General features: G+C 36.9%; 2 protein-coding genes across 2 annotated transcripts; one reads left to right on the plus strand and one right to left on the minus strand.

Moving 5' to 3' along the window:
* Window positions 1-50: 50 nt before the first annotated feature.
* On the plus strand, window positions 51-9,975 carry LOC106710502. Its single transcript, XM_045684994.1, has 10 exons — window positions 51-104; window positions 4,907-4,990; window positions 6,254-6,373; window positions 6,592-6,700; window positions 6,821-6,889; window positions 7,803-7,957; window positions 8,152-8,200; window positions 8,487-8,587; window positions 9,441-9,515; window positions 9,872-9,975. The coding sequence occupies exons 1-10, from the start codon at window positions 99-101 to the stop codon at window positions 9,944-9,946; spliced, it is 843 nt and encodes a 280-aa protein (XP_045540950.1). The 5' UTR covers window positions 51-98; the 3' UTR covers window positions 9,947-9,975.
* Window positions 3,372-4,578, minus strand: LOC123722613. The gene is made up of 2 exons (XM_045684995.1): window positions 4,017-4,578; window positions 3,372-3,919 (listed from the first exon to the last, which is right to left on the minus strand). The coding sequence occupies exons 1-2, from the start codon at window positions 4,438-4,440 to the stop codon at window positions 3,903-3,905; spliced, it is 441 nt and encodes a 146-aa protein (XP_045540951.1). The 5' UTR covers window positions 4,441-4,578; the 3' UTR covers window positions 3,372-3,902.
* Window positions 9,976-13,075: the final 3,100 nt, after the last annotated feature.

A 13,075-nucleotide genomic window follows, 5' to 3' on the forward strand; every position in this document is an offset into this window, starting at 1 on the left:
TATATTCGGTCCATTGAATTCTTACGAAAGTATTATATAGGCCCCGATTTTGTACACAAGATACATTGTTAGTGTATACTGCAAAGAGAAAACACACAATGTGGGTGAGTGTTATTAACATTTTTACATTATAAAAATATAAGAATAAATAAATCTGAAATATTTAGTACAATTAAATAATTCTAATAATTATTTCAAAGGCTAGGTTGTATCGAAATGATAGGTAACTCAACTAAAATAAATGATCTGCAGATCAGCTCACTGCTTACATATGTGAAGCAGATCAGTGAATCGGTTCAGAATTCAGCTCAATTTGTACCTACATAGTGTACTAACTGTCTCCCGCGACTCCGTTCTTGCGGAATTAAAAATAAACGTAATTAGCCTATGTGTTCTTCCAGGCTATGTTCTACATTTGTGCCATATTTTATCAAGATCCGTTGAGCCGTTCCGGAGATACCTTTAAACAAGTTAGTTAGTAGTAGTTAGTAGTAGGGGCTCAGTTCTCCGCAACTCCACGACAAGCGCGTATTTTGCGTGAAGGCAGGCTGTGGGTTACTCCAGCCAGCCCAGCTCGCCAAAGAACCCCAGCAGTCCCTTAATGTTGCTGGTGAACTCTGGCGGCGACCTCGGCGGACCGAGGTATCTGTCCCTGTAGTCGGACACTGCCGGGCAGTGTTGTATAACGTGCAATGCTGTTTCTTCTTCCTCCATGCACGCCCTGCATAAAGGACTGTCTGTGATACCTAAGTTAAAAAGGTGTTTGTTAAAGTGGCCGTGACCTGTCAGGGCAGCCACAGCTACTCTGAGCTGTGGCTTACTTAATTTAAGTAGCATGTTTGTGATACGCTTATTAATTTTCGGCAGAACTTCTTTGGTCTGCCTGCATTCACTAATGCAATCCCAAAGCGCGCTGTGCTGGTCGTAGCTTCTGCTTGTTACCTGCGACCTTAAATATCCTAAAGGCAGGGGGACGATGGGTTCAGGGCCGATTGCTCGGCTACCGGAACCTTTGCGGGCCAGCTCGTCCGCTGCGTCGTTGCCTCTGGAGCCGCTGTGTCCTTTAATCCATCGAAGGTTGATATTGTTGACTGTTCCTAAATCATTCAGGATTAGGTGACACTCATGTATAAGGCCTGAGTTAACTGTGTAGCTGTTAAGTGCCTGGAGCACAGCCATGCTGTCGGTAAGTATGCAGATGTTTTCATCTTTTGCTTTCCTTGCAGCTATGGCGTGTGCTGCTAAGATTATACCCATGCATTCTGCTTGGAATATGGTACAGTACTGACCTAAGGATGTGTGTATTTTAATGTTCAGGTCTTCCGAGAATACTCCCGAACCTGAACCTTGGTCTGTCTTGGACCCATCTGTGTAGATCATCAGGTGGGTGTGGTTGTGCCTACCCGTGTCATTGTGTTTGGACTCAGTGAGGTGTATTTTGTATTTCTTATCAAAAATGTACTGTTTGGGGATCAAGTCATGTTTGGCATCTACGATGGGCAGCGCTGCTGTGAGCGTGTCCAAAATAGACGTATGAGGGATCCTGTATTGTCTCCATAGATTAAGTGTGCGCAGCCTTAGGGCCGTTGAGGTTGCTGTTTGTTGTATATGGATGTTTAAAGGTGTCAAATTTAGTAGGGCTTCCAAAGCAGTAGTGGGAGTCGTCCTCATACTGCCTGTTATCGCCATGCAAGCTAGTCTTTGGCACCTTTGGAGTTTGTTGCACGCGGTAGTTTGTTTGGTTTTTGTCCACCAGACTACCGCTCCGTATGTGATGATTGGTCTTATAACCGACGTGTATAGCCATAGCACCGTTTTTGGTGAGAGCCCCCATCTTTTACCAATCATCTTTTTACATTGCCAGAAAGTTATGGTTGCCCTGTTTACCTTGCTTTCTAGGTGTTTGTTCCAATTTAATTTACTGTCTAATATCACGCCTAGGTATTTCACCTCAGTTGATATTTGAATTTTTGTGCCAAATAGCGAGGGGGGGTTATATTCACCGAGAACCCTTTTGTTGGTGAACATTACTATCTCGGTCTTTTTTGGGTTGACTGTTAATTCGAATTTATTACACCAGCGTTCTACAATTCGTAGCGCCGCTCGGGTGAGGTCGCAGGCGACACTAGCCGAGATAGTTGTGATCAGTATTGTTAGATCGTCGGCATATCCCACCGTGTAGTAATTATTCTTGTTTAGGATGCTAATTAGATCGTTAATGACTAGATTCCACAGCAACGGTGAGAGGACTCCCCCTTGGGGACACCCTCTCATAATTGTTACTATTTTAGAGTCATTAGTCCTTATGATCCTTTTACTTAACATCTGTGTGACCCATTGGCATATTGCGGAGTCAACTCCGTGATTTAGTAGGGCCTTTTCTATATATTTGAAGTTGGTTTTGTCAAAGGCTCCTTCTATGTCAATAAAGGAACCCATACAAATTGATTTATTATTCAACGCGTTCTCTATCTTGCTAACTACAAGATGGAGGGCCGAGTCGGTCGATTTGCCAACACTATATGCGTGTTGTAAAGGGTGTAGGGGGTTTTGCCTTAGGGCTACCTCCCTGATGTATCTTTCGATAAGTCTTTCCATCGTTTTTAAAATGAACGACGTTAGGCTTATCGGTCTGAAGGATTTGGCGTCGGTATAGTCGCCTTTGCCTGGTTTAGGTATGAAGGTGACTTTAACTTCTCGCCAACTTTTAGGCACGTATTTGCATGCTAGGCAAGTTTGCATGAGTTTAACGAGCCTGTGATTTAGAAGGCGTTCCCCCCACTGGAGAAGGGCTGGGAAAACTCCATCCGGTCCAGCAGCTTTGAAGGGGTGAAAGCTATTGATGGCCCATTTGAGCCTGGATTCCGTGATAACCTGCTCGGCAAGTACCCAATCATGGGAGGTGGGTGAACTGACGTCCTCAGACCACTCTGTAGTTCTACTCAGTTTGCAGCCAGGGAAGTGTGCATTAAGTAGAGCTATTAGTGTTTCGTCTGATGAGGTTGTATAAGTATTGTCCGTGGTGCGTATAGTTTGAGGTTCTTCAAGTTGTTGGCTTGAAAGGACCTTCCTAACACGGTTTGCTTGAGCGCATTTGTCTATGTTGCTACAGAAGTTTCGCCACCCTGCGGTGCGGCGCTTTCTGATGCACTTTTTGTAGTCCGACTTTGCCTTTTTATAGGCGTCCCAGTCAGTGTCATACGAAGTGTTCATGGCTCTGTTTAGAGCTTTCCTAACCAGCTTCCTCTTTTTGTCCAGTTCTTTGCACCACCATGGTTGTTGACCCGGTTTTGGAGCATCGATCGATTTTTCTGGACAGGCTTCGTGGTAGCTGGTTATGATGCTCTCCAAAATACTATTAGCCTGTGTTTCTATGTACTCTTGTTCTGACCCCTTGAGAGGTGTGGTTGAGTCTAACTTTTTTAATTTTTCCGCTAGGGATTTAATGTACAAACTTTTGTTTGTCTTCCTAGGGTTCCTTTTAGGTTGCATGGTGGTTGTAATGTTAACGCAGAGAGTGAAACGTATCCACCTGTGGTCTGAGCATGACGCCTCTTTTGAGACATGCCATGCTTCAATTTTAGACGCAATATGGTCTGATGCTAAAGTGAGGTCAATGATAGTCCTGCACCTCCTCGTCACAAAGGTTGGTTCATTACCTATATTAAGAATGTTTAGGTTGGTGGTGAATAAGAAATCAACTAGATTTTTACCTCTTTCGTTGTTTTTGTCCATGCCCCACAGCTGATGATGGGCATTTGCATCGGTGCCGATGATCATTTCCAGGCCGGCTGATTCGCAGTAGTTGACCAGTCTGACGAGATTGGCCGGCGGTGGTTCGTCGGCCTCCGGCATGTAGGTGGAGGCGACTACAAATTCGCTTCCCTGCGTGTCTGTAACCTTTATGGCACAGTTGTCTCTGCAACAGAAATCCGTCAGCGGAAAGGCACGTATACATTTAGACGTTAGTATGCACGCCCTTGGCCGATCGTGACTTGTGAAGAGGTTAATCTTACCTGATAATTTAGAAAGTCCTAGAACTTTGTCCGCCCTAACCCACGGCTCTTGTATTAGGGCGACGGTGTTGGTGTGTGCCTCCAGCCACTTTCGTAGTTGAGCCGTGGCAGTCTCGCTGTGGTGGAGGTTGATTTGAAGGAATTGTGTGTGGTTACTCGACGAAGGGGACGGCATTTTGACGTTCCTTGATGTCTTTGCCTTCTTCGTCGAGATAGAGGCTCGCCAGCATTGCTTCAGCATCATCCCCGTCGGAGAGGGAGGCTCCCGATAGAGTACCGAGAGACTCCCCAGCCGCAGGGGAGGACACTTGTTGCAAGCCTGACGTGCCTGGTATGCTTTCCAGGGGATCTTGTGATGTTTGATCCCCTTTGTTTTGCTCTGCTGCAGAACTGTTGTTCGACGCATCGTCGGCGACTTTGTCATCGGTGTTTTGCTCCTGTTCTTGTGGAGTGGGCATGTCGGTTGGTTGTGCTGACGTGGAGGTCTGTGGAGTCTCGTAATACTTCCCTCCTTTGCCCAGGAATTTAAGGTAGCACTGATTTATAGTGCATGCCAGTCGTCTGTTGTGAGCCAGGACGGTACCTTTAAACAAACATCCAATCATTTATAATATTAGTAAGATTGATTTGAGTTGCGAGTCAGCAGGCAGCTCGCTGAAGCTGGCAGCTTGTTGAATCGCAGCTCAACGGTTCAAGTTTATGTGAGCTGAAATTTTGAACCGTTTCAGATATTTACACATGCCTAGCACGACCAGTTGTTAAAATGTCTGACGAGAATAGAATAACAAGCAATAACTTTGTTTTCTTTTCGTTTCTCATGATTTTAGGAAATTGTTCTTCCCATTCAAAGGTCCAGGAAAGCTTTATCGAGTATATATTTATTCTTTCAGTTCATATATTTAAGTTTGGCGATATTCGCTTCAGTGATACGAGGCGAAGATAGTGATTATTACGCTCCGCAAACATTCAAACAGGTAAATAGAAGCTCTTTTCTTTGATTTTATGTCACTTGTTATATTAAATACGAACCTGTGTATTACCGATTAGATTTATGTTGCCTAAACATACTTAGGATCAATATTGCTATATAATTTTTTTGTGAAAAGGATGACAAGATGTACTTTGTGCAAAATATTTCAAAATTAACGGCTTACTCTACGTCAGGGATTCCCAAAGTGGTTTCCTAGGTTTAATAGTTTCTTAGGGGTCGACATAAACGAAAACTGATTTTGGGGGTCGACGAGGTCTAAAAATCGACCCATATTAATAATAGTCAGATAACTTAAAGCATTACTAATTCTCACTCTGTTTTCTATTGACCTAAGTCAGAATGAAAAATAACACTGTAGCAGTTGTTTTAAGTTAGCGGACCATTATGAATAAGTGGGTTGATCTTAAATGTAGGTAATTTGACCATGGGGGTCTGAGGTAACAGTTCATTTTGGAAAAGAGGTCACTTGTCCAAAATAGTTTGGGGATCCCTGATCTACGTAACCAACCATGCGCACACAAAGCTATTAAAAATAAAACATTATTTCTCAATATATCCTGAAACATCCTAAATCACAATGGTTTTAAAAAAATTATTAACAAAATCAGAAAAATTGTACTTGAAAAGAATTGAACAACTTTGTTTGTTAATTATATAGATATGTCAAAACAAAATTGGCGCGAACTAGCCATGTGTAACAATTACAAGATGGCCGCCACTTGCGGATTTCTGTTAATTATTTTAGGTTAATTGCTTTACAGTGATTATTTAGTCTGTGGTGAAATTCGTCCTGCTTTCTTGTTTTCATAACTAATCTTTCGTCATTGATTTTGTCGTGTTTATCGGTTCTCTAAGAAATAAAAAAACTGGTTTTAACTACATTGAAATGGCGGGAAATATGTAGTCGTAATAAAGTTTATTTGTTAAGGCGTCCAGCAGCGATTAATTTTGGTCTTTATAAAGGATGTGTCATTTTAACTAAAATATTAAACGCAGAATATCAATTATTAGTATTTTCAAACATCTTGGCGGTCCAAGGTCATCGGCGCGCAATGTAATGCCATCTATCGCATCACATCTATCAAATTATGTTTTGCGCAGCGATTCCCGAGAAGTTAAGAGCCGCTAAAGACATATAATACGATGGTACAAGGTCTATTAATTTCAAGATGAAGTAAGAAATAACAATCACCTCCATTTATCTCTTTAAAATAGATAATATTTTTCAATACAAATGTTTCGGCAGTGGATTCAACATACGCTTATTGCTTTCTCACGCGCATTACGACCATCGCAGATCGGGTCGGCAGAACTTTTCCAACCGGTGTACCAGCCTTGGGGCGATGTTATAAGGAATCAGAAAATAGTAAGCTTGTATTAAGGTGACGGAATAATTAACGCTTATTTAAGCAATATTTAACAAACGTATCTCGCTTTAAAACCATTCAATAACTCTGACTTACGATAGATGTCGCAACTTGTAATGGAATTGATCTTTTCGTAAATCCTAAAAGTTTCATCTACTCAATAATAGATGGCGGTAAATGTTTCCAGAAATTTATTTTATTCAAATGTAATTTGTAGTCGGATTCCTACAATAAGGCTGCGTTCACACCGGCGCAGAATGACGTCACGCCGCAAAGTTCCAACCCACAGTCGTGGAGACCGGGCCCCTCTAGCGAAGATTGGAGAGGTACGCAAATATTCGAATATTCGATCAATACTTAATAATAAGTTAAAAATGCTCAACGGATTTTGAGAAATAGTGCAATATTACTCACGAAAATTGGTAAAATAATGTTGTAATTGACAGCACCAGACCAATGGGTACGTAAGGAACAACAAGCTTCTATTCTGCATCACAAGCAGGCACTCACATCAGGTAAGTAAATCTAATAATGCTTTAATAACTAATAACTTGAGTAATATTTCTATAAAAGTGTCTACATAACATATACTAAATGTCTCCTTTTATCAAATTACTGACAGTTTTCTTTTAATTTATACTAAAATTGTAAAGTGTTAACACACTTTATCACTCAGTATCGTAGCAATCATGGCATATTTTTGAAAAATTCTTTTTATAAAAAAAAGCTCTATACTTACGATATCCTTTACGATATATATTTTCACGACATTACTAAGGGGGTGAGTAAATTGAATAAAAAAAAATAAGCGAGAAAGGGACAAAGCAAGCCAATAGCAGTAAAGATGGTTGCTATGGTAACGGTATTTTTTTACTATACCATACGAACATTTGAATTTTGACATTTGCGTTTGAAAATTTTACGCAATGTAAATAATAAATTAAAGTTTATCTTTGTAACAAAATGAATGGAACAGCAAGTTAACTAATATTTTAACTATTCCAAATAAATTCGAAGCGACTGCATCATCATTACAGTGGCTTGACGAGATTCGAACATTGACCGCTAGGTCTGTGAGTGAACATCATCAGTTCACTATAAGTCCCCACTGAGAGGTTCGGAGCCTATCCCAAGTTAGGGGTGACTAGGACATAGTCAACCACAGCCAAGTGCGGGTTGACTATACATGTCATTGAATTTCTTCTCAGATATGTGCAGCATCACGATGTTTTCCTTCACCGTAAAAATGTCGGATAAATCGAAATGTAAATCGAAAAAGACATTGGTACATAGCGGGATTCGAACCCAGGACCTGCATATTGCAAGTCAAGTGCTTAACCCCTGAGCCACGCACACTCTTACTGTGAGTGATGTCATTACTTAACAGTAGATGGCGCTTATCAATTAAATATTGTATGCCGTCAACAGATGGCAGTTTTCGTTTTGAATATGCGTCAGACAACGGACTGGCGGCGGGCGAGGTGATTGAACCGGACGGGTCTCGTGTGGGAGCTTATCAGTACAAAGACCCTTCCGGACAGCTCGTCAAGCTCAAGTATAGAGCAGGGAAGGAAGGGTTCCAGGTACGGAAGATGTAGGACAAGAGAATCACGTGATGTAGATTTATTTTTACTACAGATGGTGGTTAATAGAAAAAAAAAAGATTTATCCTTCGTATCATAAACTAATTGGAAAATGTTAGGATGTAAGAGGACTAGAATTTGACGTTTTTCATGTTAATTTTTTTTTTAATTATTCGTAATTTTAATGGTTCCAGATTTTAGAAGGAAGTCATCTGCCCCAGAGTCCTCAACCACAGCAACCAGGTAATTATAAAATAAAAAATATTGTGAAACGGAAGAAAATCTTTTTCATTGAATTACCTCAAACTCAGGGGTGGTGAACCTTTATGCATCAGCTATTTTCTATAATAATTTTTTATTGTGGTCGTAGAGCTGCCACCATATACAATATGCCCTGAATATAGTGTCGCGTGCCATTAGTTCACAATTCCTGCCTTAAATATTACTTTATTATCGTCAAAAAGCTAGAAATTATAAAATATACCTAAAGTTCTCTACCCCTGACATACTAATGTTACAATTGTCGTAGATAACTACTATCAGAACGCGTACGCACAACAAAAGCAATACGATCAGCAGCAATATACCCAAAGACCGGAGACCAGCCAGGACTGGACTCCACAGAACCAGGTGAGACCATGTGATGACGTCATGAATCGTATACTAACATTTTAGAAACCAAAACTGTAAAAGAGTTTCAATTGTTTAACACGTTAACTGCCACGTCAGGCACCAGTGCTTGACAGATATGGTATCTGTTAGGGCCATGTCAGTCACGAGTGCCTGACGCAAACGCATGTAATTCAAAAATTCAAATGAACCCAGGGAGCTTTCAAGCACCTTTCGGGGCTTTTTCTCTATTGAAATTGACTGACAAGGCCCCCAACAAACTATATTCATCTTGGCCTAACATTTTTACGTGTAGAACTGGTTTTTATGTACATAAACTTTTTAAGGAAAATAAATACAAATAATTAATGTCAATATAACACCAAAAACAAAAAGAAAGAAAATGCCATCATCAAAATTTTGCTATGGCAGTTAACGTGTTAACATCTTTTTCCACTAAGCTAACAGCAAGTTTGAAGTCGTGCGACTATTTATATAAGCAATGTGTACCTTAGTGCTTTCCAACTCTTAGTTTTGAAGTAGATTTTAAACGGCTTTATTGACTTATTAGTTATAACGCCATCTGTTATTGAAAAAAAAACACTTTTAACTTTTGAGTGTGGTACTGAAGGCCTAATTTTAATCCTCTTTCCCTTATCACCCTTTTCTTATTAAGAAAGGATGGAAAGGGGAAGTGGATTTGGCAGAAGAGGGGACGCATAGAAATATCCTATTCCTGTGCGTCCCCTCTGTTAATTAAATGTAGGCAATGCATTTGCGGATGTCTATGGGCAACGGTCGCCTCGCTATTTCGGTGTATTCAGGTGGCCGTTTGCTCGTTTGCCATCTATTGATATTAAAAATGATTAAATAGGCTGCTAGTGGCAGTCAAGGGGCTGGTGGACAGAACTACAATCAGAATTGGAAGTCAGACAATCAAGATGGTCATGTATGTATTATTTTAGGACTTTTTTTGTATCCAGTATCGGTGTTAGTGTAGGACCATGTTAAGGTGACCGCATATAGCACAAGAAATAAGAGGGCACCGCAGGCGCACTATTCAGATATAAAGGGGCGCCTAAAGTGCCCTTTCTGAACCTTTGAAAGATTTCCTTTAACACCAAAAAAAAGGAGGCGCCGTAAAAATCTTGTCCAGGGCGCCGGAAATACTAAAACCGGCCCTGCGTTACTATATAGAATGTAAGGATAATTTTTTTCCCGCAAAACCGCAATTTAGCATATTATATTACTTGTTTTTTATATAGGGTTTTATTGCTTATTTTAAATAAAATTTCTTTATTCCAGTATCGAGACAACGATCTAATGGAACATAGACCGCATTCTTTCGGTGGAGGCTACGCGTTTGCTTTCAAAGGATAAAGATGGCGCTGTATTAAAACTTTGTCGATAACAAGATGTTCTTGTTTAAATAAAAAAATATTACATAATTCTATGATTTTATTAATGTCATTGTTTCTTACGATTTAATTATTATTCTGGAAAAAAACTAACACTAGCTAGTTACTCATAAAAGTTACGCGCAACGCTTTAAACCAGGGATCCCCAAACTATTTTGGACAAGTGACCCCTTTTCCAAAATTAACTGTTACCTCACACACCCCGAGGCCAAATTACCTACTTTTAAGATCAATTATTACTATTATTATTATTATTTTTCATTTTGACTTAGATCAATAGAAGACAGAGTGAGAATTAGCAATGCTTTAAGTTTGATATCGACCACTTTGGGAATCCCTGCTTTAAACTGACGCTCTTCAATCAGTACTGCCAATCTAGTGGACAAAAATGTTAGAGAGACATACCTATGGTATACTGAAGAGTAAATTGTTATTCAGTGATGTAAGGTTCAAAATAGTGTTAATGAAATAAAACACGATTTAGTTCATATACCCACATTTTATTAATATATCAAGTAATATAATATAGCATAAAATATATTGCAAATACACTGTTTTCAAAAAAAATGAAACTAGATAAAAATAACGTAATTTATATTAGAAAAAATAATTAATTTACACAACTTTTCAAACTTCTTTTAATTAAAAAAGTATATTAAAAAAAATAAAAAAAATCTGTAAGCGTTAAAATAAATAAAATAAATAAATTCACAATATTATATCTACTTTTATTTTTAGAATTACGGTAATATACGAATATATCTGGCGATACATGTTTAAAAGCTTCAAAATATCACTAAATCTATCACATTAATAATATTGTTACTATATTTTGGCGGGAAAACTCCACTACGTTTTAAAATATATAATATATAAGAAGAATATTGTTTATTTTACAAATAATCCATTTATTACTAACATACACGCAGCTCGAAGCTGTATTTTTTTAATGTGTTAACACTGTCGAGACAATGCCAAAAACATAGAAATCCCGCTCATTACTTAAGAAAATTGAAATAGCAATATGTTTTGATTGGTTCTCTCGACAGCGAAAACTCAAAATTACACTAACCTAAAAATTATGTCTAAAGATTATGTCTGATTGTTATTCTGAATATCTGAATGAAAAAGAAATAACAAGACGATTTTAAAATCATTGATTCGACAGTTTTTTTTAAATTGGAATTGTGACAAAATTATTCCAAACTGAGCGCCATTAAAATTACGATACCGGCTGACGAAAAAAGTTGTCACAGACAATAAAAAAGTCAATGTCAAAATGACGTTTTTATAAAAAAATATTTCGTAATAGTTATTCATTGAAATATAAAACTTTGTCTTTACAGTTTAATACTTAATATTATTAATCATTCAGAGAAACAAAATACTTAGTATTAATCAATAATTAAGGTTGAATACAAGTTTTTAAAGGACCCATTCCAGCTATTGTATATTATTATACAAATAATGTGAAATAAATTAAATCAAATATGAATGATTACGAGATGTTTTACATTTAATTACGAAATGAATTTTTGTTTTGTTATTTTAAAAAGACCTTTCAATATTTTTAACATGTCTTAATGAAATTTAATAATTCTATTAAAAACTTTTATTTAAATATTGAACGATAAATACTTTAATGAACGTGAACATCTAATATTGGAAGATAATGTGATTATTTTTTAATTCTTAAATTCTACGAACTACATTAAACTGCTATTATTTATTAAATTATTGCTCAAACAAATTATTTCTAATAATATTGCAAATAATTAATTGTCTATGGTACGTATTTATATCGACCGTTATAGATTATCTGTGCAGCCATACACAGATAAAGAAAACGTGTGTTTTCGATGATTTAATTTGGAATTTTATGCACTGAGTTTACTCTTAATATGTTAAAAATGTATTTACTTATATAAAAAAAACTGATTCTGGACTGAAGAAAATAAGCTCTTTTATATTATATGGTGGTCAACGAGAAAGCGGTCACATGAATTCGTCTGAATAGCGAAGCGACCGCAGCCCATAAGTCTATAATTGCAGATGTTTTGCCTACATTTGATGCGGAGTCAGATAGAAAGAGATAAAAACAAAAGGAGGTGAAAGCAAAGAGGCTTAAAATTGCTTGTAACGAAAACACTCGTCAAAATACATTCCGTACCATTGACACATGAAGCATATTAAATATGATTTTTTTCTACTTTTTAATATAGATTCTACTGATTTAAGCAGATATATCTAAATACTAAGCATTTTACTACTATAAATGGTAAATATAGTACTTAAACATAGATATTTTTGTTATGAATATGTCTAGACTAAATGTTCATGATTTTTTGACTAACGATGATAATATTTAAAATGAAAATCATTCATATTTGATTTACTGTGAAACTATGAAGAGTAAAAGTTAAAAAGTATGTTTTATTATGTTCTTATTTTAAAATATTAACCGTTAAATATTACAGAGAATATATATTAAATATATTTATAGGTTAAAATTTTTGATTATGTTTTTAGATGATATTTTATTATTATAAATTCTATTTGTTTGGTCCGATATTAAGAAAAAAAATAGTGCTGTAACAACTAGTGACTTGATCGTGGGTTTTTGAGACAGAAATCACCGTTTAAAACATATTGTTATCTCGGTTTTGTCAAATATGTTTTATACAAAGATTTTCGTTTCAGAAATCCAATGTAAAATGTATATAAAAAAATGGTCTTATATACCAATGAAAAAAAAAAATTGCTCTTTAATATACAATTTATTTCTGTATATGTTGTTCAAATTATTAATTTATTGTCTTAAATATAATTTTATTATTGTTGTTTTATATTAAAAATATTGTCAAAGTCACGTATTCAAAATTATATTGATTAAAATCGAAATACAAAAGGCGGGAAGTTTACTCTTTGACAGTTTTTGTTTTTAATTTGATAATATTAGTTTAAAAACAAACAAATATACGACTAGAAATTAATACTGGCGGATCTTAAAAGATGTTTAATAATTAAAAAAAATTGTAGACTAGAATTGGACTAGAATTATAAAGGGTATACACATATATATGTAGTATAA

The sequence above is a fragment of the Papilio machaon genome, chromosome 28, assembly GCF_912999745.1.
Source record: "Papilio machaon chromosome 28, ilPapMach1.1, whole genome shotgun sequence".
Classification (NCBI taxonomy): Eukaryota; Metazoa; Arthropoda; class Insecta; order Lepidoptera; family Papilionidae; genus Papilio; species Papilio machaon.

Bases quoted from the DNA above. Each gene is read 5' to 3' on its own strand.
- LOC106710502 (XM_045684994.1), top strand. The intron at 6,374-6,591 runs GTAAGCTTGTAT...TGTAATTTGTAG, and splicing joins TTATAAGGAATCAGAAAATA to TCGGATTCCTACAATAAGGC. The intron at 6,701-6,820 runs GTACGCAAATAT...TGTAATTGACAG, and splicing joins CTCTAGCGAAGATTGGAGAG to CACCAGACCAATGGGTACGT.
- LOC123722613 (XM_045684995.1), bottom strand. From the start codon at position 4,440: ATGACAAAGTCGCCGACGATGCGTCGAACAACAGTTCTGCAGCAGAGC.